This window comes from Chroicocephalus ridibundus, chromosome 15 (assembly GCF_963924245.1).
Source record: "Chroicocephalus ridibundus chromosome 15, bChrRid1.1, whole genome shotgun sequence".
NCBI lineage: Eukaryota > Metazoa > Chordata > Aves > Charadriiformes > Laridae > Chroicocephalus > Chroicocephalus ridibundus.
Genome location: NC_086298.1, coordinates 1,743,671 through 1,760,464, shown reverse-complemented (window position 1 = coordinate 1,760,464; position 16,794 = coordinate 1,743,671). Strand labels below are relative to the sequence as shown.

At 52.3% G+C, this 16,794-nt stretch overlaps 1 protein-coding gene across 4 annotated transcripts in view; it reads left to right on the top strand.

Annotated features, from left to right (window-relative positions):
• RGS3 (regulator of G protein signaling 3) overlaps positions 1–16,794 on the top strand; it is a 95,206-nt gene that overhangs the window by 33,520 nt on the left and 44,892 nt on the right. For all 4 annotated transcript variants that reach the window (XM_063353167.1, XM_063353168.1, XM_063353169.1 and 1 more), the window contains 5 exons: positions 66–405; positions 869–908; positions 5,384–5,574; positions 7,531–7,614; positions 15,300–15,411. In XM_063353167.1, coding sequence (XP_063209237.1) covers positions 66–405; positions 869–908; positions 5,384–5,574; positions 7,531–7,614; positions 15,300–15,411 — 767 coding nt within the window. The remainder of the gene's footprint in view (positions 1–65; positions 406–868; positions 909–5,383; positions 5,575–7,530; positions 7,615–15,299; positions 15,412–16,794) is intronic.

Sequence of the window (16,794 nt, the reverse complement as noted above, 5' to 3'; positions counted from 1 at the left end):
AATGCTGCAGGGTGCCCCGCTCCCTCCTGCTCCACCTCCGACTTGCCCCATGCCATCTCTTTCAGGAACTGTCCCACCGAGATCATACTGCTGGTCTGGAGGCTCGTCCCGCAGGTCAAGTCAGGACCCGAAGGCATGATCCGCAGATCGTCCTGCAAGTCCGCCTACGACCTCCAGTCACCTCCCAACAAGCGGGAAAAGAACAGCACCATGCCTCCGCGGCCCGAGCAGCGCCGGAGCTGCCATGTACTGTATGATGGGAGCGATGGGCTGGTGCTGAACAGCTGGGAGAGGTACACGGAGATTGGCAAGCGCAGCCAGAACACCATGCCACCCCTGTCCCGGGTCCCCTCTGCTGCGGACCAGAACTACATCATTCTAGCGCCTTTGAACCCAGGGAGCCAGGTAGGGCTGTTTTCCAGCCCCATGCTCAAGTTATTGCCTGTGGCTGTTGGTTGTGCTTGCTGGATCCTCTCTTGGCTTGTGCTTCAGTCTTATTGAGCATCATCTCTAAATGTTTGCTAGAGCACATGCCATTTTACAAGCCAGACCTGTGTCCCTTGGTGGAGCTTTCACTATTTGCCTAAAACATTTACCACTAGGATGGTAGAACTGGGCTGAATGACCTGCTCTTTCCTCTTGGGGCTCGCTCAAGGCGTGAGGACATGGGAAGTGCTTCCACTGCATAGACCACAGTGCAAGTCATTGCTCTCTTTTTCTGCTGGCAATAGAGTGAAAATGATCTTCGCCTCTCTGGAATGCTTTGGCTTTGCAGGGTCTGGCGTGTTAAAATTTGCAGTTGGTTGTTGTAAAGTCTATCTCAAGCCTACTTCAGGTGACCGTGTCCTTTCTGGGTTGTGTCTTACAGCTGCTGAGGCCTGTCTATCAAGAGAACAATGCTACTGTGGGTGAGTTGCCGATGTGCTAAAAATGCTGCTCAGAGCACCCAGCAGAGCTAAACATGGGTTTTTTTCTAGCATTAGTGAATCCTTGCCCTTAGCCCTGCAATGCTGCAGTAGTCCCTTACGTTTTGAGCACAGTGGCAGGAGCCTGGGGCTTTTGAGTAGCGTAATCTTCCTACTCTCTGCATCAAACATAGAACCAAGAACCCTACCCCAAAGTCCAGAGGAGCGTCCAGCTGCTGTCACTCGTGGTGAGAAGGTCTCTGTGGGAGCTCACAGGGTGGCTGAAGAAGGGAGGCTGGTGGCAGGGACTTTCCATCGGGGGCATGATGAAAGCATCAAGTGTGAAAGCGCTGAGCATTGTTGCTCTGGTGGTTCCCCAGATGTGTCTTGGGCCTCTCCGTGACGTGTTTAGCTTCCCCTGTGTAACGCCTTGCTGGGGGGACTAATACTTTGTCCCCTGCTTGAAGTTTCATTTTATTACTAAGGGAGCGAAGATGGCCATGACTCAGATTTGTACAGACGTTAGTGCAGGGCGAAGTGCCAGGTTTGGGGAATGCTCATTTCCTGGGCTGCTGCAAGGTCTCTGGCAGTCTCTGGACCAGCTCTCCTCAAAACCCCTTTGAAGCATAAACTCGTTTTCTGCAACAGGTACACTTGGGCTTCCTGGAGAACCGGGTGTGGATGGGCTTGCAGGAAGAGTGGGGTGAGGCGTGCCGCAGGGCACTGCGCGAGTCCTGGGCTGCGAGAGGGGTGGCAGAGAGGAACACGAGGGCTCCCTGAACTAGATATCAACAGGTGGCTGTCATGTCCAGTGGGAAACTGGGGACAGAAGCAACCCAAGAACAGTGAGGCCTGGAGATACTCCCTAGGGTGTTTACTGGGTGCTGTTGAACTTGCAATTGCCATTTTCAGCACGCCCAGCTCCGTGCAGAACCTCCTCTTGCCAGTTCATTGATTCAGGAGCTTTGGGAGGTCGCATTCGCACCCCGCTCTGCTGGGATGCCCTTGGGGTGAGCTGTGTGTCTGCAGCAGAGCTGACCTCCTACGTGTGATCTCGCAGGAGTGTCTTTACCGCAGCAGCCCCTCCGTGGTGCAGGCACAATTTCCAGCTAAAAGGTTTTGTGCTGCCTGTAAAAGTGGGGCAGCGTCCATAGAAGGGAAAGTGTGGGGCTGGCAAAGGGGCCCCTGTCCGGGGGGCAGGAGGAAGCGTGTGGGTCCAAGGCCCCTGTGCCTTGGATGCTCCCAGCCCTGGAGCTCTGCAGCCAGAAGAATTTTCCGCAGTTCCACTGCGGGGGATGTTTTGTACCGTGGATAATTGCGACTCTTTCCTGCTGTTTGCGGATCCTGTGAAAAGATGAGTTGCCCCGTGGGGACTTGTTCTTACAGCAGGGTGGAATTTGAAAGACTCGGGCTTCTTCCCATAACAATTTTTAGTGATTGTTTTCAGTTTATTTAATGTTAAGTCCTCAGAGGGAAGAATGCTCTAGTTAACCTGAGCGGTGATTAAATGTGGCGGTGGCCACCGCTCACAGGGTGACAGGAGTTCGTGCTTCGGGCAGGCTGGGTGGCTTTCTGTGCCAGTGTGCAGAAAGCAGATCTTGTGGAGGTGATGAATCCCTCTAATAAAATGAGGTGACTTAAGGATAAGAGGAAAAGCAGATCCTGAACAGCCCATACAGATTGTATCTGGCCCGTGTTGAGCTGTCTCTTGTGTTTTGATTTTTATCTGGCAGTGTGACCATGAAAAAGAAAATGTCAGGGTTATTGCACTTAGAGACAGAAACAACCTCTTAGGTCATGAGGGCCACCCCCCTGCGGAGGCCGGCTGTGAGAGCCGGCAGTAAACAGCAGGTCTGGATTGCCAAGAGAGCACGGTCTGGCTCCGCTGGCGTTTATCTGAAGGTAGATGTGCTATTTCCTAATACATAATGGAATATGTAATGTTGGGTAGGTTCGTGTATTTGCTTTGGACGAGACCTTATCTGCCCTGAGCCATGTTCAGAAGTGTTTTGGCTCGTTTCTGCCTGGGAAGGTTGCGGGTATGCGTTACAGCGCAAAGGCAGGAGCCGCTGTGCAGAGCGCCGCTGCGGCGGGAGCAGGGACGCCCGGTGGCCGGCGGGAGGGATGCTGGGGGTCTCTGCTGGGGGCTGCAGGGGGGTTCGCTCATACAAAGCGTGTTCCTGAGACATCGCCATGCGGGAGGGTCCTGGACTAATGTTCCAGTTTCTCACCTGGATGTGTTAAAATCCGAGTGGAGAGGTCTGCCTGCTGGACCTGAGCTGGTTTAGTTCATCAGCATCAGTGGGGAGGGAGAAAAGACTTCACTCTTTCAGCGGGACTTCTTTTGAAGAAGGCGTGAATTTTTGGTTAGAGACGTACTCGATTCCTGTTGGAGTTGTTGCCTGCAAGTTTTAGGACAGAGCACAGATCGCTGGTGCCCAGCGGGATGCGGGCTGGGGTTAAGGGCCCTTGGGGAATGTGAACCTGTCTCACCGCAGCCTGGTAGGTCCTGCTGCTGCTGGAGTTTGTGTGTGGCAGGAGAGATGAGCGCTGTGGCCTGGGGACATCGAGGTGGCCAAAACTGTATGCTGGGGTCCTCGGAGTACACCAAGGCCCTTAGACCTAATGGACTGATGTCATTAATGGGAAATATTTCACAGCTGCTCCCCGCTCAGCAGCCGTGCTGTCCCAGCACACCTGAGAACAGAGAAGACCAGCGGGTGGCAGCTCCTTTCTGGTTCTGGTCCCATGTGTTGGTCTCATCCATGGATGGTCACATCCATGTGAGGGGTCTGGGGAGAAGGGTGCATAAAGCCATCCTTAGCACTGCTGCCTCCGACAGATCCCCCTCAACCATGTATCTGCTCACAGCCGGTTGCGCGTACAGGCACCGGCTCCCTGCGTTCTGCGATGCTCTCACCCCATTGACTTGCTGCTGAGAAAATGGTAATTTCTCCTCAGGCAGAGCATCCTCAGAGCACCCCGCGTCCCGTGCCTGCGCTCACGAGACAAAATGCTGGTGGGAGCTTGCTGGGTGTGTTCCATGGCATTCCTCTGGGCTGGGAGGAAGGGCTGAGCAATCCTATAGAGCAGCAATTGCCCAGCAACAGGGGAAGGAAGGACTCACCCACACAGCAGCTAGCAGGGACCGGTGATAATTGTTGGTAATTATCAATCATACTTTAATCACAGGATTATCGATTACATTAGATATTCTGTCGCGGGTTCGACATCCCACCTAATGCCTCCTGGCCTCTGGGAATGCAGACTGGCGGGTGTGGAGTGGCCGCAGGAGCTGGTGTTGGCTTGTTGGGAAAAGTTACAGTCTGCTGGACCCGCTGAGGTGGGGGCTGCAAAGGAATGCTGCGGTGTGGTCCCTCCTTTGGAGGAGGATAACGGCTTTCTGCGGTGAAGATGGACACAGCAAAAAGCCAGTCAGGCTGCTAGGAATTTTTCCAGCACCGAAATGTAATGCTGAAAACCAGCGGATGATGCGCCAGCCTCATGCAAAATGAGGTCATCCTTTATAAATACGCCCCCATGTCTGAGTAACCATCACATCCCTGGGAGCGATTTGGAAAGGCATGGATTGATCCCATGTGCGTGAATGTGTTTATCACTTCTGTCCCTTTCTCTGAATCCTCCAATCTTAGTATCTTCTAAAAACCGTGATTAACCTGCCACCCAGTGCCCCATGATGTGAAACTCCTGCACTTTGCTAACTCCCATGCCCAGAATCCAGAGCAGGCAGAACTTGTGTGGATAAAAATGTCACAAGGTTTAAATTTTCTTCTTCTTTTTTTTTTTTTTTTTTTTTTTCTCTTCTCCCACCCTGAGTTAGTCACAGGTGGTTTTCTCCTTTCCCCTCCCTGGAAAGGGAAGGGTTGAGTGGTGCAGGCAGGTATTCCCCAGCGGTGGGAACCTCCTTAGTGCTCCTGTGATTCAAGAATGACCATTTAAAGTCATGTTTGGGGTTGTTCTGTATTTCTTGTTTCATACTTGCAGTACTGCACAGGGAGGTGCGTGTAACAGTACCACATCTCTTCCTCCAAAGTACCATATTCGTAAGTTGTGCAGAAGGCAGCGTACACCCCGAGGCAGATGTGCTGCCTGCAGCTGAGCTTGCTGTGATTTCCTTGGGGTTTCGTTTGTACGTACACAGCCGTGTGTGTGCTGCTGGTGTGATCCCCTTCAGTCCTTGGTCCAGCAAGTGAGTTGCTCTCGATTGAGCAGAAATGTCAAGGGACATCTCATTTTGCATTAGGGAAAACGAAGTCAGTGCTGTTATTTCACGAATCCCTGGGAAACTTTGGTAGCAGAGTGATGAATGGCCGTGCAGCTCTCGGCTCCAGCTATTTCCCGTATGCTTTACGTGCCCTCCTTCAGCTGGCAGGAGCAGGAGCTGAGCCGGCAGCGTGCTGCAGCTCTGCGGAAGCCCTCGTCTGATTCTGTGCTTCTTTTTGCTTCTTCTCGTCCAGGAAATGCATGTAAAGGGAAATCGCACATGGGGTCTGGGAGAAAATCCAGGTTGATGAAGACTGTGCAGACAATGAAGAGCTACGGGAACTACCAGAACTGTACCATAGTGCGGCCACACATCCCACACTCCAGCTACGGCACGTACGTGACGCTGGCTCCCAAAGTGCTGGTGTTCCCCGTCTTTGTGCAGGTAAGTGCAGCTGGAAGCAAGGTGTTAGGGATCCTCTGCTCTGCTCTGGTGAGACCCCACCTGGAGTACTGCATCCAGCTCTGGAGTCCTCAGCACAAGAAGGACATGGACCTGTTGGAACGGGTCCAGCAGAGGGCCACAAGGATGATCAGAGGGCTGGAGCCCCTCTCCTGTGAGGACAGGCTGAGAGAGCTGGGGGGGTTCAGCCTGGAGAAGAGAAGGCTCCGGGGAGACCTTGGAGCCCCTTCCAGTCCCTCAAGGGGGCCTACAGGACGGATGGGAAGGGACTCTGGATCAGGGAGTGTAATGATAGGACACGGGGTAATGGTTTCAAACTGGAGGAGGGGAGATTTAGATGGGATATTAGGAAGAAATTCTTTGCTGTGAGGGCAGTGAGCCCCTGGCCCAGGTTGCCCAGAGAAGCTGTGGCTGCCCCATCCCTGGAGGGGTTCAAGGCCAGGTTGGACGGGGCTTGGAGCAACCTGGGCTGGTGGGAGGTGTCCCTGCCCAGGGCAGGGGCGTGGGACTGGATGATCTTTAAGGTCCCTTCCAACACAAACCATTCTGTGATTCTGTGTGTGATTCTCTGTTGGAGTTTTTTTCCCTTTTGAGCTTTCAAATCTGGTCCTTGAGTGCTTGCTTGAACCAGGAGGAGGTATCCCAGCTTCTGGGCTTCAGCAATCAACTTCATGCAATTGAAATCAATATGGTTTCTTCCCGTGGGTTCTTTGTGCTGTTAATTATAGTGTGCAAACAAAGGTCTTTTAGTTTAGCTAGTGGCCAGCACTAAAATCTTGGACAAGGATCCAGAACAGTAATGGCTTGACAGGGGATGTTCCGTAAATTATTTTCTTAAAATTTATCCCTGAATTTGGTGGTAGTAGCTCTACCTACCTGTGTGTCTTCCATTTTGTCCTTTGTATGGCCAGAACCCCAGAAAACCTCATCTGATTCTGTATATTTAAGTACCTTATTGATGAATACTTTCATCTCTGAGGCTGTGGGGAACCATCCATCCTCCCCTGCTAGCGGCAGTGTCATGTCAGCTCAGCCTGGTGATTTCCTTTGGGCTCAAGCCCCCGATCCGTCTTGTCTGTCACTCCGGCAATTGTGGGGCTGGGCTGGGGCTGAGGGCCAGGCTTATTCTCACTTCTGTCCTCCCTGATGGCACCTGCGTGGCCGTTCACACTAGCACCGGAGCCATCACCAGCCCTGCTTGTGTGCGCAGTTTGCCTTTTGGTAGGAACCCAACTGGCACTTCTGCTGCTTTACTCCCAAAACTTGTGTCTTGGATTGACCCTGGGGGGTTTCTGCCTGTTCTTCAGGAACTGCTTTTCATGCTTCGCGCTGTTTCAGGTGCCCTGACGTGCCTGCTGGACGAGCTGCTCAGGAGGATGCTCCTGGGCTGGTTTTGCAGGGTTTGTCCTGCGGGCAGGACCGCTCCACCTGTCCTGTTCTTCTCCAGCGTTAAAGAGGGGAGGCGTGCGTGCAGCGTGGCGTGAGGAAGGGCAGCCTGCTTGAGGCCTCTTTAACTTACTGCGAGAGTAATCCATAAAATCATGTAGCAAATATTCTTGTCTGAGGGATGTGAGAATTTGACGTGCCACCGTTGTGGTTGTGTTTCCTGCTGAAAAGCGCCCATAACCAAGCCTGCGCTGTGCAGAACAGTTAACGTACAAAGAGGCAAGCGGCTGATTGTCTTTTTGTAGATGTGTGTGTGATGTAGGTGTTAAGTGTGGGGTTTTCTTTTTATCGCTTACCCGGACTGCAGACTTTCTGTCCTTTTGACCACAGTGTGGGGCGGCTTCTCCTTCAGAGAGTTACAGCTTAGAGTGAAGACACAGTGGGTTTGGTGGGCGGAAAGCTTTTCTGGCAAACCACACTTCCAGTGGAAGGTTTGACTCTTTCTTTCTTTCTTTCTTTTTTTTTTTTTTTTCTCCTCCTTTTCAAACGTAGCCCCTAGATCTTTGCAACCCAGCCCGGACTCTGCTTCTGTCAGAGGAGCTGCTTCTTCACGAGAGCAGAAGCAGGACGATACAGGTAAGACTCTTCCCATGCTCTCTGAGCTTTCTAAACCCGCTCTTCTGCAGTCTTATATAGTAGATTGAGAAGGGAAATGTTTTATTGGGTAGTACTTACATTAATATGATATTTGGAAAAACCTGGAATCAGTTTATCGTGGATAAACTAAATAGCAAAACTCTTCTCTGCTAGAAATCAACTTTTTTTTTTTTTTTTTTCTTCCTTCATGCTCGCAAAGACGAAATTGCGCATGGCAAACGTGTGCCAGTCTCAGCCCGGCAGCTGAGGCCGCCGGCAGGCTCAGGAGGAGGGAGGTTAAGAATATTTTGTGTCAGGTTAGAGAACTAGACGGAGAACTTCTTCCAGGGGTTTTCAGAAACTTAGTTCCCGAAACAGGTCACATGTCTTGTCCGAATTCCTCTCTTTTTTCTGTCTTCAGCTTCTTTTCCGCAATTGTTGCGGGGGCTGTTAAAAGTCTGGGGAAACAACTAAGCTTTGGCTCCGTGCTGAACCTGCGTATGGGACAGCTTTCAACTTCCAAACTGGCCGAATTCAGACGTGCTGATTATATTTGCTGCTGGCTTCGCTTGCATCCCACGGTGAAGTCTGCAAAGCCCTGGAATTCGGGACAGCGAAGCTGGGAGAGCCCCCTCAGGCGTTGCTCGCTAGCGCTGGAGGAACCTGCCGTTTCTTTTGGGGCATTTTCAGAGAATCTCACCGCTGCACAGAACAGTTTTCTTTTGAATTTAGTTGGAATGAAAAATGTGTCATCTTCACAGAGCCATAGAGGAATTGTTACGTGACTAATCGTAGTTTCTGGGTAACGCCTTCTGGGTGGAATCCCAGAGACATGTCATATCGTACGTGTGGCCTGTACAAAACAGTACAAGATTGTGTTAAGTGACTCCTCTCTCTTTCTGGTTTTCAATGTGTAATTAATCCCTTGAATCGCTATTTTTTTAAATTATTTTTTTATCTGCCAAAGCACATGAAAAATTGCATGACCAATTAGGAAACTCGGCCTTGATTTGTACATAAAACTGCTGCTGTTCTTTGCTGCTCAGGGTCTCCCAGGCACGTGCGTGAGTGGAAACCAGGCAGACGCGTGGCTGTGTGGCGCAGCTGTGCTGCGATGGCTTGGAAATGCGGTGGCCAGCCTGAAGTCAGGATGCTTCTCCTGGGTGGTTTGGAGTTGCTTGCTTTCGGGGCAGACTCGGAGGTCTGTAGTAGCAGCCAAATGTGGAGCAATTATGAGTAACTAATGCTGTTTGCAGCCTGGGCAGAACATGTGTGTATACGGGGGTGCTCATATTTGAATGATGGAGAGCCTCAGGACAAACGTGTTTGGAGGAGGTGTGCTGCTCTGTCTCCAAACAGCCATGTTAGCCATTTCAGAGACCCAGCTGTGGGCAGGATCAGAAGGACGACACCTCGGGGAAAGGACTCTGTTTGCTTACGATGCCTTAAGGATGCGCGTGGGGCTGGAAGAGGATTTCCCAGTTGGAGCTGCTGCCAGGAGAAGGCAGGGTGCTGAACGCTGGCCAGGAACATGAGACACTGTTTGAGAACGATGGTGCCTTGAGGCCGTGATGTCTGTAAGCCTGGCAGAGGGGCAAGGCAAGAGGCTGTGACTAAGCGTCGTGAAAAAATTGCAGCAGGGAATGGGAACAAGCATGTGGCAGTGTCTGCTTTGGGAAGCAGGATTCTTTCCCTTGGTGTGAACCCAGGCGTGGTGCTGAGCCCCGTATTGCTGGGAGCCGACACTTGTAGGTAGCAACACCGGGACATCAGCCGTGTCCCTGGGGAAGGGCTTCTCATGTCTGTAGCATGTCACAGGGTCACAGCAGGCTTTGCAGAGCTTCAAGGAGTCAGTGCAGGTCTCTGGAGAGCCCGAGACTCCCCTTCTCCAGTGGAGCAAGAGTGCCTGCTTTGGTCCTGGTGGGCTGTGAGAGAAGAGAAACTGAACTTCTGAAACCAGCAAGACCTAAAATGTCCTGGACACAATGGAGTTTCCCCTGGTACAGAAGGGATCTGACTTCTTTTTTTTGCTGGACGTGAGCTCACTCCCTCCCCAGCCTTCTCTGCTGCCCAAACAGAGGCTGTCCTGTTTCCGATCAGTCCTTGTTTCCTTGCTCCATCTGGTTTTCCATTTTCCCACTGCTCTTCCCACCCAGCCTCTCTCAAACTGGACCAGTGGTTTGCAGGTCTGTTTTCTCTATGTTATTCTGCTTTGGCCAAGTGGCTCGAGAGAGGAGAGCCCAGGGGCTGGAGACGGAGGTCCTGTTTCATTTTCTTTTCCAAAAACCAGAATCTTTTCCCCTTGGCAGTTCCCACGTCAGGCACTGCACCCTCGTCACCGAGCAGACTCTCTCCCATCTCCTGAAGGAGTCAACCTATCTCTCTGGAGGCTTGCCAGGATCTGTCCTTTCCCTGACCTTACCTCTGGGGCAATCCTTATTCAGGCCTTAATCACATCCTGTCTAGACTTTGTTGCAATTCCCGCTTTTATGGTCTTCTGAAATCCCTCCGGCCTGCGGAATGCCAGAGGAACCAGCGTGATGCAGGCCATTGCGCACAAGGTGTCAAACATGGGCTTTGTCCTTTTGGGTCCATCTCTAATGTACCTGGAGGCAACGTTCCCAAAGCTCTGCGGTACTTTCACAGCATGGGCCATGCTCGCTCCCTTCTCAGCTCTCTTTTCTGCCATCCTGGCTGCGGATCAGGGTGGTCCTCCCTTGAACTCTGCAAGCTGCCGGCTCTGCCAGGAGCCTGGAGGACACGGACCAGCATGCCCACATTGTATGCTCTTCTCTGCAGGGCCAGAGGCTTTTCTCTCTCATCCCAAGTGTTGCACTGCAAGTTCCTGGCACTCCTAGCCTGGGACGGGGTTGCCAGCTCCTCGTTTCAGTGGGTGGCTGTATTTTGCCAACACAGTGGGTTGACCAAAACCCTACTCCTTGGCCCATCTTGTTTCCAGCCTTTTTTAGACCCTTTCATTTGGGTGAGAATACCAGAAACCTGCACTTACCTCCTGCCTCCACCGCACCCCTCCCACTCACTCCATCCCTTCTTCTTCCCTGCCTCTTAGTATCCTTCTCTTCTACATTTTTTACACCATTTCTGCTGCTTATGCTAGTTTTTACACCATAAGCCACTGCTTATGCTAGTGTTTGAGTGCTTGATCCCTCGAGGCCTTCAGTGCCTGCTCTCCCCTGATGTTCACGGTAGAAGAATATTTGATTCAAGTAAGCCAAGGTGAGGTTCAAAGTTGACAGTTAAAGCCTCCGCCATGGATCTCCTTTTGACAAGCGTGGTGGTGTATCTTCATCAAAGTCTAGCTGATTGTATAAACTCCTTCCTGAGAGTGTAAATTCCTTGCCAATCATCTCAGCAGAAAAAAAGTGTGCGGGTGGTAAAAGAGGGTAAATGCACCGTGGGCTAAAAGGCTGCTGAGATGTCTCGGAGAACACGCACATAATATGGATACATGCAGAAGCAGAAATCCGGGAGCAAAGGAGCATGTCATGCTTAGAGTTAGGGCTGCACCGTGGAAAGCAATGACTCAAAGGCTTTGGTGGTGAAGTTTCCCTGACCTGAAGTTCGTGCCCATCTCCAAAGTGCCATGCCTGTGTACGTGCACCTACCTCACCTGCGAAGCCCAGGCTGCCGCTCTTTTATACCGGGGCTCCGCTGACTCAGGTGCTAGTGCCCGAAGCATGATTACTTTTAATCATTTTCTCCTATTGCTCTGGTCTGTGTGAAAACTGAGCGAGTAACTGCCAGTGCGACGCTGGAGCCAAGAAAGCTGCCACTGTGAAGCCCGTGAGCGCTGAATGGGAGTGAGTGGGTGTTATCACCCTGTATGGGGCAGCTGCGTCGTTCTTGGTCTGATGAGCGATGTCTGCTTCGTAGAGGACACTGAGAATGTGGACGGTCTCACGAGGGCTACAAGGATAAATCGAGATCTGAAAAAAACTGAGGATGATTAAGAAATCTGCATCCATTTAGCTCAACTGAATGAATGGGGACACTTGAACTTTGCAGCTACAGCCCTCGTACTGTTATCACTGGAGTTTCTCCTTGGAGTTGCACCCGGTTCCTCCGGAGAAGAATCCAGTACTGGTAAATAGAACCGGTGTGTGGATCAGTCCTGTTTTAAGATAGGTATCCTGTTTGGATACCTGTTTTAAGAGCTCCCCACCAGGGATTACAGGATTTCTCTGGCCAGCGATGCAGGGGATCATCACCATGTTCTCCTTTAGCATCTGAAAGCTCTGTCAGGAAAGACCTGCGTCTGCTTCTCTCTGCTTCCCCAGCTGCCTCTGTTTTGCTGGGCAGGGCTATGAGATTATTACGAGAGAGAGAGAGGGCGATGTCTCAGAAGGCATCCACGGGCTCCGGCTTTTCCTGCCGAGCACGGGGACAGGCAGGCAGGGTTTGCTCTGATGCGGTGTCTCTGCTGATGCACCGCTGCAAACTCCCCGCTGCCGTAACCCAAGAGGCAGCGGCTCCCGGTGCACGGGTGAGCAGGAGAGGACGGGGTTAGGGGAAGAGTTAACCATTCTTAAGCTTGAATGGGAAGGTACTTTGGCTGCAAGGCTTAATTTCTGGGCACGTTTTCATAACGTTTTTGTTACCGTGTTTTGCTTTACAAGGTGTGGTTATGGCTTCCTCCTTCCTGTGGTGGGGCTCTGTAGCAGCCCCAGCGTTGATCTCCCTGTCTCGGGGAAGCACAGTAACCCCCTGCTTTCCCCCTTCCCTCCTGGCTTTCGTTTTATCTTGTTTTCTTTTAGGAAGCACTTTCAACCTGCCCCTTCCTTCTGTACCAATGCTTTGCCGGTTGTGTTCAGTGCTCAGTCAGATCTATCAGCAGAGGAGGCTTTGCCGCTTGCTGTGGTGCAGAGCGCGCCCGGGTGAACAGCATCTGAGGCATCAGTGTTGGCCTCTACGCACGTTTGGGTTTTTTCCCCCCTATAAAATCTATTCACGCCCCGAAAAGGTCTGTGTGACAACTGCCGTGTGGCCTTGATCACTCTAGTCGTGACACTGGTGTGCCTGCCTCTGTCTTCAGAGGGGTCCTTTCATCACGCCAGTTGTTTTCTTTTTGATTTCGGGCTAAGAGGTTAGTTCTGGGAAATACCCAAAGGTACTCTGACTCTCCAAGGAGCAGCTCTGGCGGATTCTGTGTCTTGCCCGGATGAATTCAGGCGCTGTGTTTCTCTTCTGTTTGCTCTTTTGCTTTTATGAGCCCTGTGAGTTTTTTCATGGTAGATACCGGATCTGTTTGCAAAGGGCTGTTAGAGACGTGTTACAGCTTGTCAGCAGTGTGAGGGCAACCCTAGGCAGAGCTCCAGGTTACTCACTCCAGCCCTCCCCTCCGATACCTGCTGGCTGCTGCCGTAGGGTCATCTGTGACTCGAGTTTCCCGTGCTCAGCTCTGCAGGTGGGGTAGGTGCTGCCAGGGTCTGCTGGAGCCCTGCGCAGCACTGGGGTGCTCTTGGCAGGCTCCGGCTGTGTGGGTGGAAGAGACACCCCCGTTTTCTTCCCCCAGCAACTTGGAGGAGCGGAGGGACCTCTGCAAACCGTTTTATATGCAACTGCTCTAAAATCAAGTGTCTTCCTGGAAGCAGCATCTAATAGAGATGCTCTTACCTAACCGGCCCTGGCTCCACTTTTATCTTCTCTACATCCTGAATTCAATCAGTCCCATCTTCCCATAAAAGCACAGTGTTACCTGTAACTGCTTTTCGTGTATTTCTGTTTCCATGAGTCCCTATTTACATCTGCTTGGTTTTGAAGTGATATATTTTTTTTTTTCCCTCCTGATACTTCTAATCTCTTTTCCTACCCTTTAAACTTCCCTGTGTATTAGGTCTTCGTTTTCTTTGCTCCATTTCCAGCATGGCCACTTGCTAATCATGGTTTTATGTCCCTCACTTTGCCGAGTTGCTGTTTTCAATATCCCTGAACATCTCTTCTTTGAGGCTGAGGGACCTGGGGTGGCACCAGACCTGTCCCAGAAAAGTTACCTTTTGGAACAAGATGGGCATGGGAGAAAGTTTATAATGCAGGTTTGTGCTTCGTTATTCCTTATATTAATAATAAGGACAGAAGTAATGAAGAGGGTGAGTGTGGGCACCAGGCCAACAGTGTGCTGAGAGCAGAGGAAGGGATTTTCCAAATAACACGGAGGAAAACAGACACTCCCTGCTTTCATTGTCAATTAAAGCTCTGCCGGTAGCTTTGTGCTTATTAAGGATCCCACAAAAATGAATTTGCACGGCAAGGAGAAATCTTGTGGCAAGGGCTTGATTTTGGTTTCAAAGCCAGATGCTGCTGCCCTGACGTGAGACTCACCACCATGTGATAAACTCTTACCCAGCTTCTCCTCCTCCTCCTCCTGACATGTGTCCGTCAGCCGCTGGGCATGGAGACAAACTGTACCGGCAGTGTGTCCCCGTAAACAGTGACTCAGTCCCTGTCCACGGCAAAGTCACCTTTCGAAGGGTGACTTGGTGGCGGCAGCGGTGCCAGCTCCCAGTCAGCCCCTGGGGTGCTGGGTTCTTTGCTGCTTCTGCGAGAGGGTGGCTAAAGGGCCGCAAACCCTTCGTTGCTGTTGCTCGGTGTTGCAAAGCGGCTTTCCCTTTACTGTGGGAGGTTTTTGGGAGCGGCCCAAGGAGCGGTTAAAAGCAGCCACCTGCTCGCATGCTGCGTCCGGCGCCGAGAGCGGTGTGTGGTTCGGCAGCGTGCAGAAGGTCCGGCATCCAGTGTGCCTGCTGGCATTCTGCAGCCGCTCCCTGGCATCTTCGATGTTTTGCTGCAAGCCCCTAATTTCTGCTGGAAATTAGAGCAGGGCAGGCTCCGACCTCGGCTACTGCCGTAGTGATTGCACCAAGCCGCTCACCCCCAGTAGGCTTCTGGGTCAAGGATCTCCAGGGCAGTGGAGAAGCTCGTTCTTCTTATTTTAAAGATCGCCCCAATCTGTGCTGATTGAACTAGGGACCTCAGGCATGCGAGAAGCAGGACAAAATCTACCTTTTGAGCAGTTACCAGTGCTCCGGAGTAGCTCCCAGCTCCGAGGACACTTGAGTGGCTGCTCAAGCACAGGGCTGGGCAGACGCTGGGTTCAGTGTTTGCTTTCCACCCGTCAGCGTGGTTTAAAGGTGTCAAGTTTGTTCCCTGCAGCTGCTCTCACGGGTTCTGCTGCTGTAAAAGCCAAACTGTTATTTTCTCAAAGGGAGCAAAATGGGGCATGCAAAGACGGAGAACAGTGAGAAGCTCCACCGTGAGTGCGTTCAGAGGGATCACGTTTGCTTTTAGGCTGCAACTTCTCCAGTGTGCTGGGATTAGTCAGCAACTTATTCCCTCCTCCGCTCCTCGTATTTATAATTTATGTAAATGGGAAGTGACACGAGAGAGCAGAGGGTGTGTTTGCGTGGCGTTAAACTGTCGGACAGGTTTATCCCTCTTGTCACGGGACTCCACAAGCCTCGGTAGGTGGCTGCCAAGCCGGGGGAGCCTTGTCCAAAGCTTTCTGGGAGCACCCTGAGGGGCGTAGCAGCAATCAGCCCCATAGGGAAGGGGTGCCTGGGCTCCCTGTCATGGCTGGTGCATCTCCCCAGGGTAGAGGACTTTTCCAGGACGCTGTCTCGGTGCCAAGAGATTAATTCCCTATGGCTTCTTTGCTGCTCTTGTGCTTCCAGGTGACCCTCTTTGTCTACTCCGACCTGCTGCTCTTCACCAAGGAGGACGAGCCTGGGCGCTGCAACGTGCTGAGGAACCCTCTCTACCTGCAGAGTGTCAAGCTCCAGGAAGGTGAGTGTCTGCAGCAGCAGTTGGAGACATTTGGGGCATTTTCTGGGCCACTAGCTATAAAAGTTTCTGGCCAACAGCAGGATAGCACCCCACTATCCCATTGCTTCCAGTATGTAGCAGCACCATCCAACTGGTGCTGCCAGATCATCCTTCCTTGGGGTGTAGGGCCAGCATCCCCCTTCCCATCCCTGAATTAACCCAGTCCCCAGGAGCTCCGTCTCCTGGGACACCTCAGGGGCACTCAGGTAGCACCACTTTCCAGGCCTTTTTGGGTGCGTCTCTCAGGGATTTGGGCCTGCTGTTCCCCCAGGTCTTGCTGTGCTGCGTGTTCCCCTTGCTGGTGTTACGCTGCCCACAGCAGGGGCTTGCCGAGGCTGGGAAAGGGAAGCGGAGTCTTGAGGTTTCCCCCATGGTGCCTCGAGAGAGTTCAGAGGTTGTCTCCGAGGCAGTCTGGCTAAGCCCTACTGACCTTTTCTTTGCTGCTTCTCCCTTCAGCCGCCCACGTTTTCCCCCTCCCCCATGCACACCCCACTGGTGAGCAAAGAGCAAACCCTGGCCTCTGTGGGAGGCTGTGGACCATGCCCTTGCCCTCTTCACCTTGGCTGGGCTTTCATGTCCAGCTGAGGACTCAGGGAGGGCTTCTAGGGCGGGGGGTGGCTTGAAATTAATTACTTCAAGTTGAAATGCTGAGGCCGTACGAAAGATGGCCTTTAGCTACTCGGGGTCAAAAGAGGAACAAACGAATTGCTCTACCACATCCTATTTGCTACGGTGGAGCCACTTCTTGGCCCTGGGCCCAGTCCCACCTTGTTCCTTCTTTGGTGCAGTCGCTCTTTGGGTACGGGCTTCTTTTGTGTACAGTTGCCCGAGTGTGCCAGCCTGGGGCTGGTGCCCCGCTCCTCCTCGAGCCCGGGCAGCGTGTGTCACGGGACCAGGACCCCACAGGGGAAATTGTCATTAGATACAAGGAAAAACTTTTCTAAGGGTGAGGCTGGTCAAATACTAAGTTGCCCAGAGAGGCTGCGGGATCTCTGTCCCTGGAGGTGTCCAGGACCCAACTGGGCACAGCCCTGAGTGCCCTGATCTGGGTGCTTTGGGCAGGGGCTTGGCTGGAGACCACCAGAGAGGCCCCTCCTGCCCAAATTATTCTGTGAGTGTATGAGCTGACGTCTTTACGCAGCCCGTGGCCCTGACCAAAAGGGATTAATCCAGACCTGGGCGGCTTCCCCAAAGCAAGCGTTTTTCTGGTTGAATTTTGCTACTTCCCGTGACTTTCCCCAGCTGAACTGTGGGTTCTGTGGATGAGCTGCATCTTTCCACGTCCCCCATGTTGTTGTGAGCCTCAGCGCTGGGGATCTGCAATGCTCTGCCGGACACCACAGG